Consider the following 27,952-nt stretch of genomic DNA (forward strand, 5'->3'; position numbering starts at 1 on the left):
TAAAATGAAGAGGTTCTCTAGGCTGGCGTTCAAACTCACTCGACACTCCGTTTTGTTGACGATCAGCCATGCACCTTTTGTTCACCATGCGATAGCTTCTGTGGGAACCCGGTGAAAGCACGTTTATCTTATTATGGAAATACAAGCCTTATTTCAAATGAACAGAACTTTTTTTATTTCTTGACCATTTTCTGTAATTGAGGTACCAAATTAAAGAGCAGATATTGAACTTTTCAGAAATGTGGTTTTCTTTTTGAAACCCAGATACCCCCCGCCAAATGAGTTTTTGGTATCCTTTCTTCATATTGTTTTTGCTCACTCATGCGTGAATAAGAAATAACCTAAGTAATATCAGATGAAAGAGGAGATTCTAAGCTTTAAATTGGTAGGTCATTTGTCTATTCTATTCATGATTAAGTAATGATAAATGATCGCTAAATCTCGGTTTCGTTTTTTCTGGGACGCACTGTATAGTACGGTATTTTGTACACGCCCTCTCTCGATCGAGGAAGATCGATAGAATTGAACAGATTAAAAAAAGAAAACACGGCCACTGTGAAGCAGCGGCAAACTTGAAAATCCCTTCACAAGAGAGAGAAAAATGACCAATATGTTGTCACCATCATCGTCAAATGTAAATTCTGAGTTGACCAAGACAGATTCACAGGTATGTATGCCATTTTCATGCTATGAAATGCTTTTAAAATGTTATAATTATGTACCGGTACATCATATGAATGCTTGAGTCTGAGATTGAGAAACAAGTTCGGTCCCATGCGTTGCGATGTGTGTGGCTGGCAAGACCGAACATTTTTTTTCTTTAAAAATGAAATTACCTGCAAGACCTATTTCATTCCTATTTAAAAGAATATCATTAACAGTTCTACAAAGCTCAGACTCAAGTCTCAAGACAAATTTGTAATCACGTTTGGTAATAGTTTCCAAGTCAAAGAACACAAAAAATGATAATAATAGGGTTACCAAAAGGTCGGCCGATCCAATGAGCAAAAAGCCTATGGGCAAATGAAAAGCCAATTGCAAGTGCGTAAATCGTGCGCATTGCCACCCATCGTCTGTTCTCGATGGCAAAAATGAGCATTGAAATGCTTTTCCTCAGCAAATTAGTTCATCCTAGTTACAAATTTTAGGCTCGTTGTTGTCTATATTAAATTTGACTAATGTGGGATGAAGTGTCTTACCTTCATGTGGTATCGAAAGTGACGTTTGGAGGTTAAATCCACGAGAAATCCACGATTATCGTCGCGTGTATTCGCTATGGAGAAAAATGCGTGCGATCGCATGCATTATTGCAAGCTCGAGATGGCGCTGTTGAACATGGTCTAGAAATTCATAAAAAATAAACGAAAATCCTTTGAGTAGGCTCACAATAAAATCATAAAAAATATGGTTTATGACTAAAACGGTAGTTCTCTTGCCCACACATATCATACTTGTTGTTGCGTAAGAAATCCTTTTTTCATTACAAAAATATAGCAATAAATGTTTTAAAAATTATGTTTTACACATGGAATATTTTGGAAACATCTATATTAGAAGAAAAATGCTTTTTTTGAATGAATTCAAATTAAAATGAAGTTTATACATGCCTGCACTTTTTCCTACTACTCAAAAAACTAAATGGGCCGTCAATCAACGTTGGTTACCTCGGCAAGTAGGCGTGGTCTATCGTGAAGTTCGTTGGTGACTTGTAGACTTGACTCAGCCGCCGAATTTAATTCATTCTCCGCGCACGTCCAACTGCAACTTGTGCACTTATCATCACTGCTAGTGTTTGCCGCACTGAGGACAGATGAAACAATTCAGATAGAGTTGCGCGTGTACAATGAGTGAAACAGCGCGATCGTTTCATGATCGAATGAATTAGTGTGCCTGTCGAGATAAAATTCATCTGCCATGTTATTTTCTTCCATGTTTTATACAACTGCAATTGATTTGTTATATTATTTTCTTTGATATTTTCCTGTATATGTATGTATGAATGTTATTTGAAGTGAATTTATTATGCTGGTGTCCTTGCCATTGAGGACATATGAAGATGAAACAATACTGATAGAGTTGTGGGTATACAAAGAGTGGAACAGCGCGATTGTTTTATGGTCGAATGAACAGTGTGCCTGTCGAGATAGAATTTAGCTGTCATGTTATTTTCTCTGATGTTTTATACAACTGCAATTCATTTTTTATATTATTTTCTGTGCTGTTTTCCTGTTTATGTTTGAATTTTATTTTAAGTGAATTAATGATATAAAGATTAATCGAAAACAAAGCAAATAATTATCGGTTTCATTGTATTCGTGATGAACAAGTTAAGGTATAAAAAATGATGCTTGTTTTTTTTTATTTAAAGGACTTTAAGTTAATTGGAATTGAAAAGGACGTTTAGTGTTTCCTATTAAGTGCACTTTTTTTCTTTTTTTTTTTCATTTCACATTCTCGGGATGCGAACCTCCATTATTAATAAACAAAAATATTTAAAAAATAAAGACTCGCAAAAATTTTAGTACTATAGTGCAACGGTGATTTGTTGATTTTTTTTGTTTCATTTACTCAGAGGTACGACAGACAAATACCCAGTGTAGATCAAAATTTTGCTAATGGGGGGTGGCTACAATTTTTCTCCCCGATCGGCGCCGTTAAAAAACCGATTTTTTTTTCTTTAACAAAACAGCATGATATACCTTTCTTTTTATTTTTCGCACCGCCAGTAGGAGGGGGTGCCGCCGCCCATAATTGGGTCCGGCACCTGGATCTGCCTATGGAATGGATGAGGAATAAGGAAAGGGGAGAAAAATAAAGGTGCCCCCTCCCGTAATATATCAAATATTTGTTAGTGGATTTTGTCGTTCATTCTCAAGTGAGGACTTATTTTTCAACTTTTGATGATTTTTTTTCCTAGCAAATTTCACCTATTAAAGGGGGGGGGGTCTAGTATACTAGGTCTTGTTTATTTTTTTGTATTGAATGCCTCAACTTTTGAAAATCCTGGATCAGCCCCTGTCAAGGTGTATATAGATGAAAATAAACTTGAATAGGGCTCCATCACATTAATGATTTTCAAAATTAGCCATTTCCTATTTTCCCCGTTTAACATGCACTGTGAGGTGAATAATTCAAATGCTTTCACAATCGCTACCAAAGAAGGGATCAGGGGGCCGGTCACCCCCCACCCCGTTGGCCAAAAAATTAAGAAAGGAAGAAGAAACAGAAGGAAAAGAGAGGGGAAAAGGAAGAGGGGAAGTGGTAGGGAGAAAAGTGAATAAAATTAGGGAGGGGATAGACTTTGATGATTTAAAAAAAAAACATGCAAAATTGACATTTTCGCTCGCGCTTCGCACTCGCATTGCTCATTTTCGATGAGTACATATTGCTCAATAGCTGATATATATCAGCTTGACATTTCAAGCTTTGCAGTCAAAATACAAAACATATACTCTACAGTCAGCTATAGAACATTGAACTTTCATTATTATTTTTTTTATTTATACCTCGGTCACATTTGCTTGTACGGCGGCCGTGCGGAAAGTCGAAACAGCCATTTCATTCTTTTTTATTGAAACCACCAATATTTAGCTGGCACACACAAAAAATGTTTAATACAACTGTTTTCTACTCGCCTTAGAAAAAAATGTGACCGAGGTATCACGAATCAATAAAAAAGTGCTTTGTAAAATATTTGTCTTATGATCTGAGTATCAACATTTTTAGCTCACGCTGTGCCCTAGAGCATTATTTCATTTGTGGACTACCTACACTCTTCATGAAGGCCCTATTTCATAAATTTCTCAAAATCTTATATCAGTTAGCATTGAGCGTGCGTGCTTGAATAGGTAAGTCGTTAGGCATTAATAGATCAGATATTAATTTTAATGGTTAAATTGTCCATTTTGTTTCATCTCGCGCTTAGCAAGAGGAATAGAAAAATATTCATCACTTTCAGGTCCGATCCTTTGTCAAATCTATATCAGCTCTTTATTAAGTGCGATCCAAATGCACCTCACAAAGTACTTGATCTGAAATCTATCCTTTTTTCAGATCGGAATATCAAATATTTTAAGGACGCGCTTCGTGCTCGCTTGGATTTTCGTATATTAAATATATATTCAGAATGCCTAGATTGTAGGCATAAATCGGAAACACGCGCGCGCATGTTTATCCAGATACTCAACTTGTTAGTATTTCAATAATTATTATCCAGTTTCAGAAAAACAAAATTATGTTAGCGCTTTGTGCTCGCATTTTTAATGTAGGAGGAACCCCTATTACTCATCCTTTTCATGATGTACAACACATGAATCGAGTGTCCCATTTTTTAGGTCTAAATCTCGATTTTTTTTCTGCTCGGGCTTGGCGCTCGCATTAATTGTTTTATAGCGACGATCCTGTTCATGGTCACAATAACTGATTTAAATTTTCCATTTTTTATTTAGAAGAGTCCAAAAAAAATCGCCGGGCTCGCCCTTCGCGCTTGCATTATTTTATTGTTGAAGTAACGTCTCCATTAAGTGAAATAGTCCTTAACAGGTACCTTTTTGATCAGTTCGAAACGTATACAAAAATCCCCGGGCAAAAAATCCTTTCCTTGCATGATGTAAAAAGACACGAATAGACATGTCTCGTTTTTAGGTCTAAATCTTCAAATTTTGTGATCGCGCTTCGCATCAGTTGCTGAGTTGCGTACCTATCCTGTTTAAGTTACAAAAAGTGCCTATATATGATGTCAATTCTGCTTGCGCTTTGCGTTCTTAGTAATTGTTTAGTTGCATAAACATTTTTTTTCATGATAAACATTGCCCAGAAATTTCAAAGTTTGTGGATCAAAAAATAATTATTTCAATGAATTAGCTCGCGCTTTGCGCTGGCACTAAATAAAAAGGGTTATATATCTATGTTGATTTATAAGACAAAAGCTAAAAAGTAACATTTCTTCAAAGAAACAAATATAAATCATCTTCGCGCGGCCGCTTGGGGAAAAATACGGGTGAAAAAAGAATTCGCCCCCCCCCCTTGACGAAAGCTGAATCAACCCCTTCATCCTATTTGTTTCTCTCCTTTCATCCATCTCTCCATTCTTCAAGGAGCCGCGGAATAGTTTTGAAAAAGGGGCTAAACATGAAATTTTGAATTTTGTGTGTGTGTTTCTACCAATGAAATTATTAATGAAATATAATGCGGTACAAAAATCAATGTCATTCTTCTTTCTGTTTTAAACTACTTGAAAAAAAAAAACTGGGAGGGGGTGGCAATACCGCCACTGCTAGTAATATGATTACCAGGTATACATCCGTCACTATTTTTTTAGATAATCATGAGGATTGCCCGAGGAGATATCTTTTAAAGGGGTTGCTGGCTTTGAAAAAAAAGCCAAGGGAAAGAAATTATCTCTCTAAAGATAAGTTGATTTTGGTCGAATATCATACTAAACTGATTTCCAGGGGATGGTGCTTCTGGTTCAGGGGCGGCGATCCTGGGGATAGGTGGGAGCTCAATGCCCCCACTTTAAAAAATCACTAAAAAGTGCCCCTTTTCTGTTTCCCCACTTTCAACTTTGCTCCACTCCCCCTGTCGTACGTGTACAAAAAAAAACGCACCACCAGCTAAAAAAAAAAAAAATCTTGGGGGTCACAACCCGAGCACCCCACTTCCCAGGACCATATACAAGGACTCTAATTTATTAATTTTAAAGAAAGCGTGAGTGAGACATCATTTGTTGAAAAAAATTAGAGACCTATTAATGACTGCATGTGGTCCTACCGGTACGCTATAGATCTGCACACAAAACTACTTTCATGTGACACGCAAAAGGGATAGATCTTAGTGGAAAAGTAGGATAAAACAAACAGGTTTTAGAAACGCCTTCGTTGGCGTTCAATTATATGGGTGGTATGATACAAATTCTGCTAGCTTATTCGTACTAACATTTCTGGCCATTGTACTTAGATCTGTATTTTAATGTGGAAACATTTTTTTTATGATACAAATCGAGCGAGGCAAGCACAGTGATATGGGGCACAGTTCCAAGTCTCCATGCCCCAGACAGTGGTGTAGCTAGGATTTTTTTCCAGGGTCCTTGCTTTTTCAGGGGGTGTGTATGTGTCCACAAGAGATCCGAATTTCGCCAATAGGGGATGGGGCCCGAAATTATCTTCACCTATATCAGTCACTTGTTAGTTTTATTCTTATAAAACAACATAAACATAAAATAATCTCATAAAAGTGCGAGCGCGAAGCGCGAGCGATTTTTTTTTTATACTTTAATGTATTTTTCCTGAAATTTAATTTTCTGGGCAATGTTATGTGTGATCCTCAACAAGATTCGTATGTACCCCCAAGCTTGAACATAAATTTTTATCAACTGTTCTAGCCTTATCGAAAAGAGACCTGTTAAGGACTGCTTACAGTTACCCATGAAGACGGTATATATTTCAATAATGCGAGCTCGAAGCGCGAGCAAATTTTTTGACATTCCGACCTAAAAAAACGTGATCATTCTGAGCACTTTTTGTATTAATTAATGGGATAGCCGATAGGTATTTAACTAAACAATTGATGCGAGCGCGAAGCGCGAGAGAAAGATAACTGAGATTTTAGACCTAAAAGCGGGACACTCTATTCATATTTTGTAAGTCATAAATAGGATATAGTCAATTGGGTATCATTAATAATGCGATCGTGAAGCGTGAGCAGACAATTATTGATATTCTGATGTAAAACTGAATAATTTAAGTACATTTTAAATAAAGAACGTGCACGCTATCGCGCATGTTTTATATTCAGACCTAAATTCTGGGCATTCTGAATTGTTGAATGGAATGAACATTATGGAATACCCGTAGACAATATGAACTTGGCAAATCAAACAATGTGACCACGCAGCATGAGCTTAAAATGCTGATAATGTAGACCATAAAACGGACATTTTACAGAGCAATTAAATTTGTAAATGAAAAAAAATAATGAAAGCTCGATGTCCGAGCTAAAATATGTGTTGCATATTGACTTCAAAACTTGCTCCACATCAGCCTATTGAGAAAGATATGAATCCCATCGAACAGGCAATTATGGCGCAAAGCGCCAGCAAAAATTTTATATAGTAACATGAAAAGATTTTTTAAAAATTGCAAGTCTTCCCCTCACATTATTTCATTCACTCGTCTTCCTCCTTATTTTTCTCTTCTTTTTTCTTCTGTCTTTCTACTTCTTTTCCTTTTTATTTCTTCTTTCTCCCTTTTTTCTTTACTTTTTTTTCTCTTCCAATTTTTTCTGGGGGGGACCTGGGGAGGGGGCCCCAAATCTCAGGGGGGCAGATGCCCCCGGCCCACCGTTGCTACGCCAATGGCCCCAGACTGAATATATTTTTACATCAACTTACTCTAAAAACAAGTGTTTATGTTTTATTTTGTATCATTCATTTTTTAAGTATAAGGTAAAATTATAAGTCTCGGAGTGTCAGTTAATGCTGCAAAAGAAGTATAAAGCCTACTCTTTTGCAGCACTATCCAGCTACCGCGGCGAGGACGCCCTCCGAGAAGGTAGCCATATCAAAACTATAAAAAAAAAATTCCCCTTAGATTACTGGTGGATCCAAGGGGCATAATTATCGAGAGCCAATATTGTAATTTGTTAATAGGCCCTATTTTTTGCTTGTCAATTTTTAGGGACGAAAGGACTTTCCATTTTTGGTAAAAGCATTTTTTAAGGCATATCAAATTTGTATCGGGAAAATGTGCCCTCCATAGGCCTTATCCCCCTAAATTTCAAGTGGGGACCATTGGCAGCGGAAAGCAAAATTTTGGGAGGGGGGGGGCACCAAACTTTAGTGACAAGCCCTATCCCCCCAAAAAAGTTTATCAGCACAAATTTTAGGGGAAACCACATGATTTTTTTAGGGGGGTCCACTGGAATTTAGGGGGCACGCACGAAAAAAAAAATTGACAAGCAAAAAAGAAAAGGTTATCAACAAAAAAATTAGGGGGGCGATCGTCCCCCACCTCAAAATTAGAGGGGGGGGGCACGACCCCCCCCCCCCCCGCTGCCTATGGGGGGACGTTACTTTTTTGGGGCAATTTTTTTTTTCGCCCCCCCCCCCTTTGATAACCTTTTTTTGTCAAAAATTTTGGTGCCCCCCCTAAATTTTTTTGACTGCCGTAGATAATAATGCTCCCCCCTTTGGAAAATCCTGGACCCTCCCTTGTCTAGATATAGATGTTTAAAGAATTAATAATTTTGAAAGTCAGAGTGCCCTCGCCCCCCCCCCATGCTTTAGTTATCATAGCATAAAACTTATGCCATGTCTAATCCTTATATCAGCGAGATGTCAGAGCATACTATCCGTCACCAAACGACTGCATTTGAGCCGTTTATTTCTTCTTTTCTCTTCTTTTTATTTTTGGGTTGTTTTTTAATCATTGTGTATTTGGATAAGCTCGGATCCGAGACTAACTGGGACGATGAACGTACTTTCGTTATTTGGGTAACAATAGGCCGAGGCGAGAAAGGACACGCCCACAATCCCTCGTTCAGTGCCGAGCTTTGTGCATGCGTGTCGACGAAATTTCAACTACAAATTTGTACACAAAAACTGTCACAATTCGGACCTAATTTAGCCTCAGATTAACAGATAATTAGATCTCTTTGATATACCAAAAGTCATTCACTTGGGGTTTTTGAGTATGCTGATTCAGGTGAGGTACTTTTCAATGCTTTTTAACATAGATTTAAAAACTTAGATTTTCCTTTTGGTAACCCTAATAATAATAAAAATTCGAAGACAGTCGTACGTCGTAAAACTTCAGTTCAAATGCATGTTGTCTTTATTTTGATGATGATGATCCACACCACAGCATTTATATTGCACCATATATCTGTCAAAACATAAAGGCTCAGGCTCATCCAAGGCAATAAGTTAATCACTAAACATCTGCCGAAACAAGTGAGTTTTAAGAGTTCCTATCTATATAGACTATGCTGTCAATTTCACGAAGTGAAGAATGGAGGGAGTTCCAAGGCAAAGGCGTGGAGCAATAGAAGAAAAGGCGCGGTCTCCAAATTTAAATTAGGCTTACCTTTAGAATCCAATGTCAAGTGATATTGTGTGTGATGCAGCCAAGAGAATGAAAGTTTTAGATTTGCATCCACCGCCCGCATGCGCATGCTCAAAACCGCCCGCATGAAAATTTCATTATTTCAAAAACATTTCATTATTTAAAAAAAAGTTCATTACTTACTCTCCATCACAAAATTACAAGTTCCAAATCATCGCAGGGCAGTAAAAGGTTATTTTACAGCTTTTACGCACTTACTACGTGCATACGGTATACCACATTTTAGAATTAAAAAGTTAGCAGAAAAGCTTAACGTGCCGAATTTTGCATACCTATAAGTTACTCTTCATGGGTTTTTACTGTATATTACAGGCAACGGGCCCCATCCAATGGCTCTAATAGCTCCTAAGGCATAATGTTAGGTCTAAGCTGAGTTCTTGCCTTCATGGTTTTAATGAGCATGATGTATCCATTGTTTATGGCTAGACTCTGCTAGGTGTATTTCAAAGAATAATTACAGTTATGGTGTGACTCTTAAAAAATAAGGTGATATTTTAATTTTACTTAAAATGCTTTATTCCATGTCTACTCTTTCTGGTGTCAAAATTAAGGGGTGTCGAGCTAGAAAAATCAAGACGGAATCACTGCTGAGAAGGATGAGGACAAAGCTGAACTCTTTAACCTTTTTTCAACAGTGTATTTACAAATGAAAATGTGCAGCAGATCCCAACTTTGGTAGACAGACACAAAGGTAATCTCTTAACCGATTTGGACATTACCACAAGTACCGTGAAGAACAAACTGAAATTACTGAAGTGTTCAAAATCATCTGGGCCTGATGGATTTCACCCCAGAGTTCTCAAAGAAACTGCTGGAACAATTTGCATACCTCTTGCGCTTATCTTCAGAAAGTCCTTGAAAGAAGGATGTCTTCCACAATCATGGAAAGATGCTAACATCACACCTATTCACAAGAAAGGAAAGAAGGATGCAGTGGAAAACTACAGACCAATAAGCCTGACCTCAGTTATCAGCAAGGTGATGGAATCTGTTGTGCGTGACGCCATCCTCAAGCAACTAATTCAGAATGATTTATTGTGTGATGCACAACATGGATTTCTTCCAGGAAGGTCTTGTATTACGCAACTGCTAGAGGTCATGGAATTGTGGACTGCCTCTCTTGATAAAGGATGTGAAATCGATGCCATCTACCTTGACTTTTGTAAGGCTTTCGACTCTGTGCCACATGAACGACTAATGAGCAAGCTAAGATCTTATGGTATAGCAGGTAGTCTAGAGAAATGGCTTTATAGTTTCTTGACTCACCGCAGGCAGAGAGTTGTCATCAATGGAAAATCATCACAATGGTTACCTGTTAGAAGTGGCGTGCCTCAAGGTAGTGTTCTCGGACCGATGGTCTTTGTTGTGTTCATCAATGATCTGCCGGAGGTAGTTAGCAGTATCGTAAAGATATATGCTGATGACACCAAACTGTTCAGAGAGATCAGAATGGAGGAGGACTGTGACAGGCTGCAAGCTGACTTAGACAACTTAGCTAAGTGGTCCAAGAAGTGGCAGCTTCAGTTCAATACAGCAAAGTGCAGATACCTCCATCTTGGTCATCAAAATTCCCATCATCAGTATCATCTAGATGGAGATATGCTGGAGGAAGTTTCAGAGGAAAGAGACTTGGGAGTCATCATGGACTCTCAACTGAAATTCCACTCCCAAGTAGCCAGTGCAGTCTTGAAAGCAAACCGTGTGTTTGCTACGATTCGACGAACCTTTGTGCATAGAGACAAAGACAACATCAAGAGGTTATACAAGTCACTTGTGAGACCAATTCTGGAATATGCAAATGGGATATGGTACCCAAGATATACCTCTGACCTGAAGGCTATTGAGAAAGTCCAGCGACGAGCAACCAAGCTAGTACCAACCCTGAAGGAAATGGACTATGGCAGAAGGCTACGTGCAATGAAATTACCTTCCATCAAGTACACACTACGAAGAGGTGACATGATTCAAGTCTATAAGATAATCCACGGCATTGATGATGTGAATAGAGACCTGTTCTTCACATCAGCTTCCACTCAAGCAACCCGTGGTCATCCTTACAAGCTTTTTCTGAAAAGGAGTAGGTTGAGCGTGAGGCAAAACACCTTCAGTGTTAGAGCGGTGAGCGACTGGAATTCTTTGCCTGCTGAAGTAGTCACAGCATCCACAGTCAATCACTTCAAAACAAAACTAGACAAGTTTTGGTCTGCATGGCATTATGCTCATGCATGGGATTAGTACTAGTCACTGCATTGGCACAGCAAAGGACAAATAGCACAGATAGCGATTTATCCAAGCTAGGAAGACAACGTACAGTACAAGATAGACCTGGAAACTTGACTGCAGACACAACTGTATTTTTCCAGTAGATGCGGTATAAAGGTATAAAGGTATAAAGAAAGCCTTTCTAAAAAAAGGTTCAGTAAGAGCTAACTCATTGGTTGATGTATATTAAACTAACTTGTTGGTTTTGAGAAGCAGGGTCCCTGGCATTAGGTCTAGTATATTATTTCAATCTTTTCTATAAGAATTATTTTTTTTTTATGTACTGGTATTATGGGCTAACAATTCAAACCTTATTTGTATAAAAGTTTTTGTATTCTTATTTTTAACTTATATTTTTTCAGATGCATCAGGCTCCTACCATTGATGAGTTCTCCATCATTAAACCAATCAGCAGAGGGGCTTTTGGGTGAGTTTTCAAATTTATATTGTTTTATTTTATTCGATCTCATCTCTTTATTTATTTATTTATTCATTTATTATTTATTTATTATTATAATTTTTTATTATGATTATTTATAAATTTTTTGGGCGGGGGTTATACTATTAGGTCTATGACTTACAAGTTAGAAGTGTAGCTAAAGAAACTAGAAATGATTTTGTTTTTGTCTTTCCATTTATCAGACCTGATTTTATTTCCTTCATTTTTCGCAAAGGCCTATATAACATTAATTTATGAAATTCTCAAATAATTAAATGGAATATAATGATTTTACTATCATTTTACTTTTTCTCTTTCTATGGGGTCACATCTTTCATTCGCCTCCTTCCTCTTTCTACTTGCTGAATTTGATCTCTTCTTTTCCATTTTTGTTATGAATATTATCATTGTACAGAATAAACCATTATATTGTACTACCTACAGAGAAAATTTTTTCCATTGAATTTTCTTGACTTCCATAGAAAGGTGTACCTGGCCTACCGCAAAGGAAGAGAGAAGGAGAAGCTCTTTGCCATCAAAGCTATGAAGAAATCAGATATGATCAACAAGAACATGGCCGCCCAGGTGACGGCAGAGAGGGACGCACTGGCCCTCTCCAAAAGTCCCTTCATCGTTCATCTCTACTACTCCATACAGACAACGAAGTATATTTATTTGGTGAGTTACATATAGGGGAGACAAAGCATGGTATTTTAGCAATATGCCAGGTCTTTTTTCCAAGCAATGTGCTTAAACTAACCAATGTCTGTATTCTTGTGTCATTCACGTAATGAATTTTCAAAAACTCCTTTCATCGTTCATCTCTACTCCTCCATACAGACAACAAAATATATTTATTTGGTGAGTTTCATGCTTATGATCAAACTCAAATTCAGGTATGTGTCACAAAGAGATTAAAAGTGTGACTCAAAGGGTGACTCAGGAGAAAAATTACATGGGGTCAAAGGCGATTTACATGTAGCCCCCGAAATGCTCAAAACATCCCTGGAAAGTAACAAAAGGGGACCTGGAAATCTCAATTCATTGCAATTTCAAATCTTATCAAATATTGCAGTTTTAGGCAGTTAGTTGTGAAAGTAGCCTTCGCATATAAATATTTTTTTGCCTTCTGTGCGCTTGGTATATAATGCTTTTTTGCCAGTTGTGGTAACTGCCAATCTAAAATTAGTTTGAACACAATGCAGTTTAATGACCACGGATTATGACTATATTTAAGTACAAAATTTGGTCCAATGGATTCTGGTAAAAAAAATGTGTTATTATTGCTGAGAAATTAACGAGACAAGCATGGTATTTTAGCAAGATGCTGGGTCTTTCCAAGCAATAAAGCTAAACTAACCAATGTCTGTATTCTCGTGTCATTCACGTAATGAATTTTCAATTCAAATCAATTCATGTATTTAACCATTATCAGTTACAATACACTACAATTGCATGGATGTATGTATTTTGCCATTGGGGATTGACCAGATAGTGAAAATTTTTTCTTTTTATGATTGTATATGACATGTTAATTTATTACATTGTAAGTGTTCTGTTAATGGTTGTTGCTTCTCTCTAGTGTTGTAAAAATTAAAAAGATATTAACCATTACTGCATGAATTAAGTGTGTACAAGATGTATGCTGATTCTGTGATATGTGACATCCAAACTAATAATAGAAATACAGACATTGTCTCTAATAAGGGCCCTGGGAATCAAGGGCGGATCCAGGATTTTTCAGGGGGGGGGGGCACATTTTCCCGAGGAAAAATTTGACAAGCTATAAAAAAGAGAATGTTTTAAACAAAAATTAAGGGTATTTCGTCCAAAAAAAAAAAATTGACAAGCAAAAAAGAAGGGGGGGGGTACACTTCTGTTTTAATGGGATTTTTACCACACAAACTTGCCTCTCAAAGGGGGGGGGGGGGGGGTCACGGGCCGACTATGCTGGGAATGATTAACAAAAAAAAATTTTAAGGGGGTGCTAGTTTCAATTACAAAAAACAAGTTTTTGCTACAAAAAACAAGTTTTTGCTACAAAAACAACAACAAGATGATTTCTTTTTGGAAAAAGAAAATGGACAAAGAAAAGTCTTGGTCATTTTTACATTTCTGTTATTCATCATACCTATTAAACATATATCCAGGGGGTGCTGCTTATGGAAAATAACACATGCAGCACTGCTGCTTCCCAGGGCCATGTTTCTACTTTAAAAAAATGAATTTGAATAGAAATTGAGTATGATTAAATTATGTCATCCGTACCTCCCATTGAATTGATCTGCAGGTTATGGAATACTTAATTGGTGGTGATGTGAAATCACTCCTACATGTCTGTGGCTATTTTGATGAACGCACTGCTCTGATGTACACAGCCGAAGTGGTCCTGGCGCTGGAATACCTCCATAAACACAATATTATTCACAGGTTTGTTGACTTGTTTATTGTTTTAATTATTATTATTATAATGACTATTATATTATTATCCAGTGAATAATTTTCCTGGTATCGCTTATCAATTTGCTTCACATAATTTTTTTAAAGTCTACTATGCATTGCATATTTTTACATAGGCTGTACATTACTTTAGTTGAGAGCTTTTCTCTTATAACCAAAAATGCTATTCAAATTTGTAAAGCAAAATTATTCCCTGTTAGTATCATTGTTAATAATATTTGTTTATTTTTTATCATTTTTAATTTTTTTTTGATTTAGCAGATATCCAAAATAGAATATAAGACAAAAACATAAATTTTTACTTTTTCTAAATGAAATGAATTTTAATTTGTGACAGGATTTGACATAATATTCACAAGATATGACATATGTGTTGAATGGATAATTTTTAAAAGATTGAGGAGGCATATGCCTTTTGCGCACCAGGTTGGATCCGCCACTGTTATCTGACGCCATCTCATGCCTTAATGTGAGCAAAATTGTCCTTCCCTAGCATTACACTGGAAATATGGAGTCATGTCGTCCATTGCAATCCTCATGAATTTGGGCGGATACTTTTTCTTCATGAATTATATTTTCACAGGCTATTTTGTGGCAGGACGCACTAAATTGTCTCTCGGGCCACTCGTGTCCTGTGGGCCACTGTTTCAAAACCTGGGTACTAGACAACTTCGCTCTCATGCAATAGTGTAGCCCTTATTTATAATTTATTATTAGACGTAGGGATCCAAATGTCGTCCGTCCGTCACAAATCTAATGACACATAACTCCACAACCATTAGTCGCTTTTCAACCAAATTTGGATGGTACATGTAGATGGACTTGGGGGACCTGCATGTTATGCTGCAGTCGGAGGTCATAAAATGTCAAAGGCCATTTTCAGGTCAACATTAAACTTTACATGCAAGACTCTCTTAAAACACATGACTCCGCAACCGTGAGTCAATTTTCAACCAAACTTGGATGGTAGATGTACTTAGGGGACCTGCATTTTTGCTGCAGTCGGAGGTCACATGGTAAGGCCAAAGGTCATTTTTAGTAATTCCACAATGTAGTTTTGATACAATTCTGTTGCGTGCCCTCGCAAATCATGATTTTTCTGGTTATTTTCATAAGTGGGCGGGATGCAAAATCGCTTATGCCTTGTTTATTCCTATATCATTCTTTGTAGGGATCTGAAACCTGATAACATGCTGATCTCAAACGATGGCCATATTAAACTCACCGACTTTGGCTTATCCAAGATATCAATGGATCACAGTAAGTCACTGCTAACATTTCTATATTGCATTCATCTAAAAAAAAAGGGAACACAATTTAGAAATGACTTTGAATGAGTTGTTGCTTGTATTTGTATCCAGGCAATGAGGCCACATTTCATCAAATGAATAACAATAATATAAAGTTGCAGAGCGCCGAAACTAATCCATTAAGTATTTATTCTACTGCACTATTTAGGACTCCTAAAAAGCTTGTTATTAATTAAATAGATGTGTAAATTAGGAGGCTTTTATAGGAGGAGATTATAATTTGTTTAACAAATTTTCGGCATTACTCCTATTTGTTTAAGATCAGTATGCTCGATCTGTAATGAAAATCATAAGATCAGTATGCTCGATCTGTATGAAAATCATAAATTATAAGTCAGAAAAAATTGGAACCCACTAAAAGCCTCCTAATTTACTATCTATTGTCCACGGCGGACGGCATTTGAATAGTAATGAGTCAGAAAGAAGAGGATCGAGGGTATTTTGGATTCCAGTTCATCGTGGCTTAACCGTGAACCAGAATAGCCTGGTGGTTGAGTCGCTGCCCGGAAAGCAGTAGATGGCAGGTTCGAATCCCACTGGTTCCAATTTTTTCTGACTTATAATTTATGATTTTCATACAGATCGAGCATACTGATCTTATGATTTTCATTACAGATCGAGCATACTGATCTTAAACAAATAGGAGTAATGCCGAAAATTTGTTAAACAAATTAAATAGATGTGTTTTGAGCTTTGATTTAAAGTTGTTTACTGATGATGCTTCCCTAACTACCAGGCGTAAGCTATTCCAGGGCTTAGGGGCTGCACAAGCAAATGCTCGATCACCTAGCATTACATTTGTTTTGAAGGATGGGATCTACATGTATAAAAGCAGAGGATCCGTTGAGGTACCAATATATGTACATGTATCTGAGTAGTGGTTTGAATTGGGAGTGAGTTGTCTTTCACTGCTTCAATGTAAAGATCACTTGAATTTTACTTATTATTACCCCAGATTCAGAACGCAACAGTACTACTTTCTATTACCTTGATGTGTATGTTTGTTTTATTTTGTTATTCATTTATTAAAGTATTTCTTTCAATATTCATGAATGCAATCACTCTCTTTTTTTTCTTTTGCTTGACTGAAAACAATATATTGTATTTCTCAGAAATCAACATAACGGATATCCTCGGTACACCCTCAGTGGTCAAGCCTCAGAGAACAGATTCCTTCTATCGGACACCAGGACAAGTTCTCTCTCTAACGACCAACCTAACATTCGTAAGTCAACACTTCTTTAGTCCCACATGATGGTACAAATAGATTGTTGAGAAAATGAGAAATGCAAGAAATCAGTGTATTTGACCAACCTGAGCTTGGTTGAATTTTAAATGTATTATGTGGAAGCGTCATGGTGGAGCGGATCTGAGTCTCGTCTAGTAATCAGAGGGTTTTAGGTCTGAATCCCACCAAAATTGCTCAAAAACAAACAAAAACAAAATACATAAGAAATTTAGAAAACAATAAAATACATAGGAAAATAAAGTACATTTGATCAGATTCCTATAATGAGTCTGAACCAAAAATTAGCATTTTAGGAGTATTATTTAGTTAATTAGAGCAAACTTTTGATTTTATGCCTAAATTAGCATAATTAATTAGCAGTGAGATTTTTCGCAGAATTTGATCTTATAGTTTTGTAGACTATGCTATGGGTAACACGCGTGCCAATTTTCGTCGTGATAGTGGATGTAAATCATGAATAGCAAATACACAAGTGTATTTCAATCGCCATGTTCAAGTGTGTAAGATCAACTTTTAATACCGTCCTTGTTCATTGCAGGACACTCCAGGAGCAGCGCTTGAGGAGAAGTTCCGTCATCTAAGACACACTCCATTGTCCTCACCTCTCCTTACAGCTGTCAGCAGACAAGGCCTGCCTCGCCCTAATAGTTATGGTGAGCGGCTCTCTGAGGTAACCCAGGAGAAACATCCTCACCAAACCTCCCACGATAATGATTCGCATCGTGGAACCGAAGGTGTAAGTGTATGTCTCTCAGAGAGGATAAGATCTACAAATGAAAGGTCTCAGGGTTCAGGATATCTCCAGGAAGTTCTAGGATCTGAAGGTCAGAGGTCAGGTCGAGTTGGGAGTATGGCTGCAAGACAGCATGGACGAGCGAGAGACGTCGTGTTTGAGACTCCATTAGGGCGAGCACCCGTAAGTCGCCCCTCAATTCATTTAAGCTTCAGCGATGAACGGAGACGGTCAGGTACTGAGGCTGATCAACAACCATTGCAGAAGGGGTACTCCACGGCATCCTCACCAACTGAAGATCTTGCAGTGATGGGATCAGGAAGCAGTACTCGGGGCAAGAAGAGACATCTCTCCGAGGTTGAGATGAGCCCAGTGTTACAGCCACCCAAAGGCTGCCTCAGGATGTTGAGATCTGGCTCTCACAGTGGTTTGACGTCAGAGATCCGGGGGCTGAGTCTCAAACTGTTTGTGGCAGATGGAGATGATGAGTCAAACACAGATGGCCATGGGAGCAGTCTCAGTGATACAGGAAGCCTCGACAGTAGCCTGAGTCTTCAGGACGTGGAGTCAAGACGAGACAAAAGCATGGAAGAAGTAGCCCCAGCAGGTTCAGAGATGGTTGGCAACATAGACTTGCAAGGAGATATCAACAGGGACAGTTGCTACGGAAGTGCATCAAGAACGTCCACTGGCCAAGACCTAGAGGATATTATCAGCAACAATGACGCCTCAATGAGAAGTACAGTTCAACATGGTAGACGTGGCTCTAATGAATTTGGTCTAGTTGGTGACAAGAGTATCGAATCTATCACTTCAGATTGGACAACGGATGGCTTTGACTCAGAACATGCATTGCTTGATCGGGGACAGTCCAGTCACAAAGAAGTAGGAGGCATTCCTGGACATGACAATGTCAGTGCAGGAGAAGATCCCGTTGGTCATGATAGATCAAGACTCAGTTCCTCATTTGGTCCAGAAAACAGTGACAGCAGTCTCTCGGGACTTGATCTGGATGCATCAAGGTCATCGACTACTGGCCATGCAGAGAAAGAAGGTGTCAAAGTTCGGAGGTCATCTGGAAAGAAGAACGTCAGCTTTGACCTGGAGGTCAGTGTAGATCACGCGTCCGAAGCAGCGGATTTGAAAATACCAGTTGGCTTGTCGCCGTCTGGCCATGATAATGGACAACACCCGAAGGGACAGGTGATGTCAAGTCCGACGGAGGATGGGAGGAGTCACAGTATGTTGTCCCACCAATCAAATTGCAGTGTGAAGTCATGTGATCAGCAGGAGAGGAGTGCTTTCTCTGACCTTACAAACTTTTCACCGGATGAACCTGCCAGGCTGAGCATGAAACCAGTGAGTTAGATTCCATTAATGTTATCACGAATCAGGCCTAATGCTTCATTAGAATGAGTTGTTCCCTTAATATTTCATGTGTTTTATTGGCTATGAAATCAAATCTCGAACATCCCTCTATATCAGCGAAGCACTGAAATATCAGAGAGATGATAAGATTGAGGAATTTTGTTCGTCAAAGTAGACGATCCTGTGAGCACTTTACATTGTATATCACTTCTCATTGTAGTGTTGAAAATGAGAGTTTTAATGCGTTATTTGACAAGAAATCTGCCTCGTAATTCTATTTTATTATCTCTCGGATGAGGTTTGGAAAAGTAGATATTACTTCAATCAACCTAATCCAACTCGGGTCAACCCTAAGAATTTCCCCCTCCCCGCATTGGAAATTAATGAGTGCAACAAGCGATTTTGCCCTCATCACACCCCCCAAAAAAAACAAATAGAATGCTACAAAGTGACTGTCTTTAATAGAGTCACCTCTATGCCTGCCACAGCAACATTGAAGTATATAGAAATTCAATTTCCTGTACACAGCGTAATAATGATCATAAACAGTTTTTATATATCGCAAAATTGCCTCTAAGCGGTTGAGAGAGAGGTAAATGAAGTATAAAGGAAATAGAAATAATTTGCACAACAAAATGTATCAAAACTAATATTACAATTTACAACTTTCTCACCAGATCATGGTATTTGCATTAATACTGTTTGATTGAAGATCATGCAAAAAATAGCCCCCAAATTCAGCATTTAATCAATCATTAGATTTATGATATCTCTTATTTCCATGTAAGTCAGGTGAATACTACTTAACTCATTGACAGAAGTCCTTTAATCAGTTTTACCAACCTCATCTTTTTTTTCATTTTCCCCCTTATTCCGGCTCAGTTACATTTCATATTCAATTCTTTAAAGAAATATCATTTGTTTATAATTTGTTTCTTATTTTATTCATGCAAGCTTATGAATTACTGACTTTATCCCCACAGAATCATATTGTGGTTACAACTATCCAATATTACTGTTATCCCATGTATAAAATTATTCTAATCTTCTCCTTTCTTAAATTACAACATATAACATTTATTTATTTCATTACTTTTATATGTCATTTTGTTATAGCAATTGTTATTGTATATATTTTGTATTTTACCTTGTACAGAATTTCGCAATTCAGCCTTTGGCTGCGATGAAGTTTTCTGAATAAACCATTTCAATTTCAATTTCAATTTCAATACAAAGGTGAAAATACACCCCCCTCCTCTTTATGTTGGCCTATTGTTACCTACCCTGTCATTTTTTACATTCTATTTTTTCCCAAATCTTGTAGAGGAATGCCTCAACCCCTGGCCCCCAGGGAACGAGTCACACCCCTCTACGAATAGCATTCCGGACCCCAGGAAAACTAGCCTACGTCACACCTGCTAGAATACGCTACAAGACACCAGGTAAGAGACAAGGGGGGTGGTAAGAGTAGGGGGGTATTCTGAAAACGTTCTATCTTTTGTGTTATCTCATGGAGATAGGAAGACGCTAAAATCATTGCAAATCGGTTTTCTGAAAATCTTGACGCGGTCTTATCTCTGTACACTGTAAAATATGAAGTGCTAATTTAGCACTTACAGTGCTTGTATAGTGACTGCACTACAAGCGCTGATTTTCTAGTTTAAATTTGAACTAGAAAATCAGCACTCGTAGTACAACTCTACATCAGAATATCGGAATACCACGTGCATATTATGTTCTTATCTTTCAAGCGTGCGCTGGTATTACATGTATATGCTCAAAATATAAATTTACACTCTTGGCATAAGTTGTAAAGACAGCAAAGATAAGAACGTTTTCAGAATACATGTTTGAGATTGTGATGGAGATATGAACATATGTGATTAGAACGTTTTCAGAATACCGCCCCAAGGGTGAAGGGGCTTGGGGCCATTCCCCCCCCCCCCCCGATATGATCAAAAGAGCCCTGAAAAATAAAAAAGAGCTCTGAAAAATACCCATTTACTGCAATGTCAAAGCTTATCCAGTGTAGGAGATTTATGCAGAAGGTTGTGAAAAGTATCCCCAAATACCAAATAATATTTCTTTGCCTAATAAAGAGATACTTGTTATCAGACATTTAATTGTACCTCTTGTTTTTGTACATAATTATCCTCTGAAATTCACAATAAAAAAGCATACGGAAATCAAAACATATACAGCAAAATATAAATAAACTTGCGTTTTTGTGTATGTATTTATTCTCCGAAATTCACAACCAGAAATAAATATAAACATAAACTTAGATAGCATAATCTACATGTAAGTACAGGCAAATTTGGCCATTCAATTTTTCTTTGGTCTATCATTCTTCATCACTTCCAGTGACGATCGCGTAAGATCTAGATGTGCGTGTGCAGTGTACGTACGTGCAAAAAAGTGCATTGCCCCTCGATTGTTTCGTTATGATGATAAAGTTCCTTTGTGAGATCACAATCTTGTTGGAGCATGATCTCGGATGCTTTCGCACAGTTTACATTAGGGCTAGCATTAAATCAAGCATGATCGTCTCAATGGATATTTGTTTTCAAAGGAAACCTTGATAAAAAAAAAATTCATACAGAGACGTATTGATATTGGTTTCTTCATTTATATAGTGGTTCTCAATGCTGAATATAAAGCAAATAATCACCTCTTGATATCAGGTAACGAGGCAAACTATCACTTTCTCGGCAAGCTGGATGTACTTGCTATCTTTCCTCTGCTTTTCTTTGGAAAGATAGCTACATCCAGCTTGCCTCGTAAATTGATAGTTTGCCCATCACCTTCACCAACAGTGATTATTTGCGTACTAATGTAGGCTATCAGAAAAGTACATTAATATAAAGCCGTTTTGCATGGGTGTCGATCGGTATAATTGGTTGGGGGATGATTGACACAAATGTTCTTGTGGATGGGGATCTTTCAACATTACCCCCACTAAAATCACAAGTTAGGACATTTGGGAGTGGTTAATATGTATGGTGTTCTTGGAAATTCCTTCATTGCTGCAGTGTACTGTACTACTGTACTACTATATAATTTTTTTGAAAATTCAATATGTGTTACAAGTAAGCCTATTCTAAACTCATATGAAAAAAAATGACAAAAATTGTCTGGACCATGTATAAAGTGATCTGTTTATTGAGCATGATGTATACAACTTCTCTCTTAAATCTAACCCGACTGGCAATATCATTTTTCTTCTTAATGCATGATGATATGCAGGTTCGGACAAATTAAGACTAGCACAAATTACAAGCTGTGTGGCTTCTCGTGTGCCATTGGGCTTACCACCATTCCTCAGACGATTTTAACCCTGGAATTTAACATGTTTTAAATGCTTTATAAGTGCATGAAACAAAAACAAACATAAAAACAATCAAAACTCAACTGTCATGTTATGATATTTCTCCAACATTTTCTTGAACCATCAGTGTGTAATATCAGCTAATGTTCTTAACAACTTCTCGGCCTACTTTGTGTGCAATGATTTGAATGATCTCTTCCTGGGATGTTGGAGACGTAAATTTCGTTGTGTGTTTCAAGTATGAGTTTAACTGAGGATCATCATCAGTTGCTCCAGATTGCCTTCATCGGCATTCCTCCGTCTAAAGGGCATTCCTCGTCGCAGAAGATACCTCATTGAAGAAAATAATCTGACAAGAGAGTGGTGAGCAGTATCCTGCTGCTCTTTGATCTGCTTGTTGAGTTGACTGTCAATTGATGGTTTTTTCTGGGCCTTAAGCTGAGCCACCGAAAACCTGTGGGTTTCTGACATCTGGTGCCCATCGAAACGTTCAGTAGCCTTTTTCCAATTGTTGAATCCATCAGAAATGAGGGCTGGATCTCGTTTCTTTGATAATGTCGAGATTCCCATAGCTTCAGCCCGCTTGCACTCGAAACAAGTCACTCCTTGGATCTCCGGTTGGTAATGGAGCCATGGATATCTGGTCAACCACTTCTTCTGAAAGTATATCTTTTGTGATTTTGTCTCTTTTGGGTGAATGATCGAACAATCTTGAGGGTGATTTGGTTCATCATCATGGAAGATTTCTTCACCTTTCCTTTCCACTGTGGTGCTAGGTGATGCCGATTCTAATTCACTTATACTAGCTGTTTCTTTTTCTTGCAGCGGACTTTCAGATTCCTTTCTCATTACTTTTTCTGCTTTCTTGCTTGGGGTTGCTTGAAAGAAGTTTGTTATTTTGGAATACTTTGTGCTTTGCATCCATTTTTAGCCTCAGATATGTCCGCGATATACTCAGGATAATTTGCTCAGCGCATTTTGTCAGATATGCGCAAAGAGAAATTCTTGGTAGCTTGTTAATTTCGCGCATTGGAATTTGGTTACAATAACTTTTTATGACAGCAATGCCTGGCGATTTACTTACTTTACATAACAAAAATGAAGATATATTCAAAAGGGTTGTAGATTAAATGGGACAAACATGCACTTGGATGTGGGGAGGGCAAAATCTGATTAAAGTTATTTGTACTTTTTCAAGATCTACCCCTGGGATTTACGCCCATGGGGGTTTCCCTGTTTATCTTGCCACACTTTTACTCCTGTTTATTTTTCCATCCTTTTGAATTAATTGATTCATTAAAATTAATTTATTCACCACTGGTGAGATGGAACAACAAAAGTTGTTTTTCATTGGGGTCCTCTCATGTCATGTGTTCAAAAAATATCATATGCATAAACATTTCATTCTTTTTCATCTTGAACCTCCACCCATCTGTTTAAAAGTCCTGGAAAAGAATGTTTTTATTTTATACGCAAATTGCGAGGGAAACAAACTGATTGATGGCATACTATAATCATCATGATCAAACTTTTCATTTTTCATCATCATCATTATTATTTTTCTACCCTGAATTATTGGGGGATGATAATACAGGCTATCCCCAAAAAATATCATATACATAAACATTCATTCTTTTTCATCTTGAACCTCCACCCATCTGTTTATAAGTCCTGGAGAAGAATGTTTTTGTTTAATAACAATATACACAAATTGCTAGGGAAACAAACTGATTGATGGCATAATAATAATCATCACTATAATCATCATGATCAAACTTTTCATTTTTTCATCATCATCATAATTTTTCTACCCTGAATTATTGGGGGATGATAATACAGGCTATCCCCCCAAAATATATACATAAACATTTCATTCTTTTTCATCTTGAACCTCCACCCATCTGTTTATAAGTCCTGGAAAAGAATGTTTTTGTTTAATAACAAGCGAGGGAAACAAACTGATTGATGGCATACTATAATCATCACTATAATCATCATGATCAATCTTTTAATTTCATTATAATTTTTCTACCCTAAATTATTGGGGGGATGATAATACAGGCTATCCCCCCCACTTGAAATATTGGGGATATATTCCCCCATCCCCCCCCCCCTCTCTCTCAGTCATTCGGCAAGCCCTGAAAAAATATAAAAGCTTCTTTATCTACTCATGACTAGAGGGTTTTTGCATTGTGCTTGGTGCGAACCAAAACACCTCTTTTTATTCGGTCATTGCTGCTCTAAATATTGACCCAATTTCATGTTTTTGGTATCATTGTAAAGAAGAAGAATCATTCTTTCAGGTCATGTGTTTGGATTTTAAAAGGATGTTGTAATACAGGGAAAACTTTTGATCTAAAACATGAAACAATATAATTTTTTTCATGCAACAAAAGTTGTTGTTTTCACACTTAATTTTTGTTTGAGCACAAAATGATATTTAGATCATGATAAAGCTGAAGATTTAAGCTATAATATATAATTTTTATAAGAAGATGTATTTTAGATGGGTCAGCAGCCAGCTTTTCAGAGGTCAAATACATCTATCAGCTCAAAAACAAGAATACTGCACTCCGATTGGTCAAGGAGACCGCACCCCCACGCAAATTCCAATGTTCCCCACACTGAGCTCTGCAAGGTCACACCATGTGGTAATCTCTTCAAATTACCCGCGCCTGTTGCTTTGAAAACATTATTCAATCAGAACTCTGGATTTTATGTTACTCAGAAATTTCAGAAATCTCGTCTTGCATCTTAATGGAAAAAGCTGGCTGCTGACCCATCTAAAATATGCCACATATCAAGAGTGACATTGTAAGAAAGTATAGAGTTTGAGCTTTCTGACGATATAAATAATGTTTGCGCCTAAACCACAAAATGTTGCACAATTTGCAAGTGAAAACAGAGGAAGAAAATTCTGTTTGATGCATCTTTTCAGGTTAATAAGTCACTTATTTATCAAAATATTTTATTCAAAAGAAATGACCAATATCAAACAGTAACATTTACTCTTTCCCATGGTACAAAAATAATCAATATTACTCAAGGAGAATATGGTTAAATTCTTTGAGAAAGTCTCACAATTCACAAGATTTTGCAGGGACATGAATTTAGCCACGAGAGGACTTGGATAAATCTGGCTCATTTGCTCATTAACACAGGGGCTTGCCAACTGACTGCTCTCTTCCACATGACATTTTATTTCACCTTTCATTATTCATCCATTTTACTAACTCTTGGCTTTACCACATCGCTTTCTTTTACTTTCAGGTCGAGGTGACCTCATAACCCCTGGACCCACCCCTCTCCGGTCGCCGAAGAGTTGCAGACGGCGCCCTCTCCAGGCTGCGAGTGGACAGCCGCAGGAAGAGAGGATCCTGGGTACGCCGGATTACTTGGCCCCGGAGCTGCTCTTGCAACAACCACATGGTGATTACAGTACCTCCAGTGCTGATGATGATGAAGATGATGGTGATAATAATGATGATGATGATCATGACTTTAATGATGATGAAGATGGTGATGAGAGTGATGATGTTGATGATGATAGTGATGACTATGATGATCATGATTTTGATGATGATGATGATGATAATGATGGTGATGATGATGGTGGTGGTGATGATGATGATGATGATGATGATGATAATGGTAATGATTGATGATGATCATGATTTTGATGATGATAATGATGGTGATGAAGATGAGAATGATGATGATGATGGTGATGATAATAAGTCACATTTCAAACAATTGTTTATTCTATTATGTTCTAGGTGTTGGTGTGGACTGGTGGGCGCTTGGTGTTTGTCTCTATGAGTTCTTGATTGGCATCCCCCCATTCTGTGACAACTCACCGGACCTTGTCTTCCAAAACATACTAAGTCGAGGTAAGTATGTTCATATTCATTCATTGCTTTGCTTTAACCGAGGCCTAGGCCTTCAATGCCTTCATAATGGCCTTGATGTCCTTCCAAATATTTGTAGACTGAAGGCCAAATTAAGTGCCCTTTTTCTTGTGGCCTCAGTGCCCTGTGGTAATCTAGTTCATGTGTCCCATTGAAAAGTACATTTTAGATGCCTTTAAGGTTTTTTTAATGACCTTGTATGCCACTACAGTGAGCACCGCCTTCCCTTTTCTTTAACCGTAACTAAACTAGGCTATTTCAGACTAGGATATGAGGGGTGGTTGATTTCACCCTCCTTCAGATCTCGGCCACTTATCGTGCGATCGCCGTGAAAATTTGCACATACGTAGAGTCAGATCTAAACTACAAGACTCTATAGTAACTAGTTAAAAAAAAAAAGAGAGATTTTTTTATATTCTTTATGAAGTAATTATGCAAATGAGCGTATCAAATTTGTGCTTAATTCTGCTTTTTTGCGTAGTGATGAAGTTTGTTGAAGGGGGGATTCAAATTGACCATCCCCCCAGTTAGGTAAGGGTTAAATATCCGATTGAGAAATGGCCTTGCGCTTTTGAATTTTTAATCGTGCCCTGATCATTTGTTACAATCTTACTTTCTGTATTCACTTGTGGTGAATACGGCATCTATGCTTTCTATTTTCAGGATCTGTCTTGATTTAAATCTAGAACAAAACTAGGATGATAAGCATGTTTTCTTAATACAGACATGGGTGGCACAGGTTTGAAATAACACATTTTACTAAGTCTAGTACAGAGAAAATTATACATGCACTTATTACATCCCGTCTTGATTTTTGCAACGCTTTAGTATATAATGTTTCACAATCTCAATTAGATCGCCTTAGGAAACTCCAACATAATGCTGCCCGTATCGTCACCATGTCCCCCAAGAGGAACCACATAACCCCCATTCTCAAATCTCTTCACTGGTTACCTGTTGTACAGCGCATTAAATTCAAAATCCTCCTACTTGTTTTCCATTCCATTCACAGAACTGCACCTCAATACAACTCTTCCTTGATTACTCCATACAATCCCTCTCGCAACCTTAGGTCTTCTAGTTCATTCTTACTCGCTGTACCACAATCTCATAATTCATGGGGGGATCGATCATTTCAACATGCTGGGCCTTTCCTATGGAATAAACTGCCAATAGAAATCCGCAATATTTCTTGTCTCACCACTTTCAAAAGCTCTCTTATAACCTGGTTATTCACGCAAGCTTTTAGGTAATTGTTTTTCTACCCCTCTTTTTAGTAGGTTTTTCTTTCTTCCTTCCTTTCTTTTTTTCTTTTTCCTTTTCTTTTTTTCTTTTCTTTATTGCGCCATGAGCATCTTTTTATGATGGATACCGGCGCATTACAAATGTTCATATTATTATTATTATTTTAAGATGATTTAAAGCAATTTCAAACTGTTATAGTGCCTGAATTAGCATCCATTGGGAAGTAAGACATTATTTTTATCATTAATAGTACTCAAAAATATTTTTTTTCTTCATAATCATAATTTTTTTGTGTGTAAATATGAATGTTTTTATTACTTTGAATATAGAACTTTCCTGGCCCGAAGGAGATGAAGCTATATCAGTTATAGCTCAGGATCTTATTGAGAAGCTTCTTACATTGTCACCAGAACAGAGACCAACAGCTATAGGTATGAAGAGAAGTTGTGATGTGACTTTCATGATATTTGTTGTGCCTACATTTACCTGATGGAAAGTTTTGAGCACTAAGCCAAAGATAAGCCCTAA

General features: G+C 37.5%; 1 protein-coding gene across 2 annotated transcripts in view; it reads left to right on the forward strand.

Annotated features, from left to right (window-relative positions):
• Positions 1-539: 539 nt before the first annotated feature.
• Positions 540-27,952, forward strand: part of LOC121417098 (serine/threonine-protein kinase greatwall-like) — a 30,679-nt gene continuing 3,266 nt past the window's right edge. Inside the window, exons 1-11 of one of the 2 annotated variants that reach the window (XM_041610675.1) lie at positions 540-667; positions 11,747-11,811; positions 12,306-12,501; positions 14,114-14,253; positions 15,455-15,543; positions 16,706-16,818; positions 17,381-18,934; positions 20,268-20,385; positions 25,542-25,700; positions 26,048-26,161; positions 27,754-27,855. In XM_041610675.1, coding sequence (XP_041466609.1) covers positions 602-667; positions 11,747-11,811; positions 12,306-12,501; positions 14,114-14,253; positions 15,455-15,543; positions 16,706-16,818; positions 17,381-18,934; positions 20,268-20,385; positions 25,542-25,700; positions 26,048-26,161; positions 27,754-27,855 — 2,716 coding nt within the window. In that variant the 5' untranslated portion in view covers positions 540-601. Of the gene's footprint in view, positions 668-11,746; positions 11,812-12,305; positions 12,502-12,570; positions 12,685-14,113; positions 14,254-15,454; positions 15,544-16,705; positions 16,819-17,380; positions 18,935-20,267; positions 20,386-25,541; positions 25,701-26,047; positions 26,162-27,753; positions 27,856-27,952 lie in introns of those variants that run through there. The other variant, XM_041610676.1, reaches the window with a different exon arrangement.

This window comes from Lytechinus variegatus, chromosome 6 (genome assembly GCF_018143015.1).
Source record: "Lytechinus variegatus isolate NC3 chromosome 6, Lvar_3.0, whole genome shotgun sequence".
In the NCBI taxonomy this organism is placed as follows: Eukaryota; Metazoa; Echinodermata; class Echinoidea; order Temnopleuroida; family Toxopneustidae; genus Lytechinus; species Lytechinus variegatus.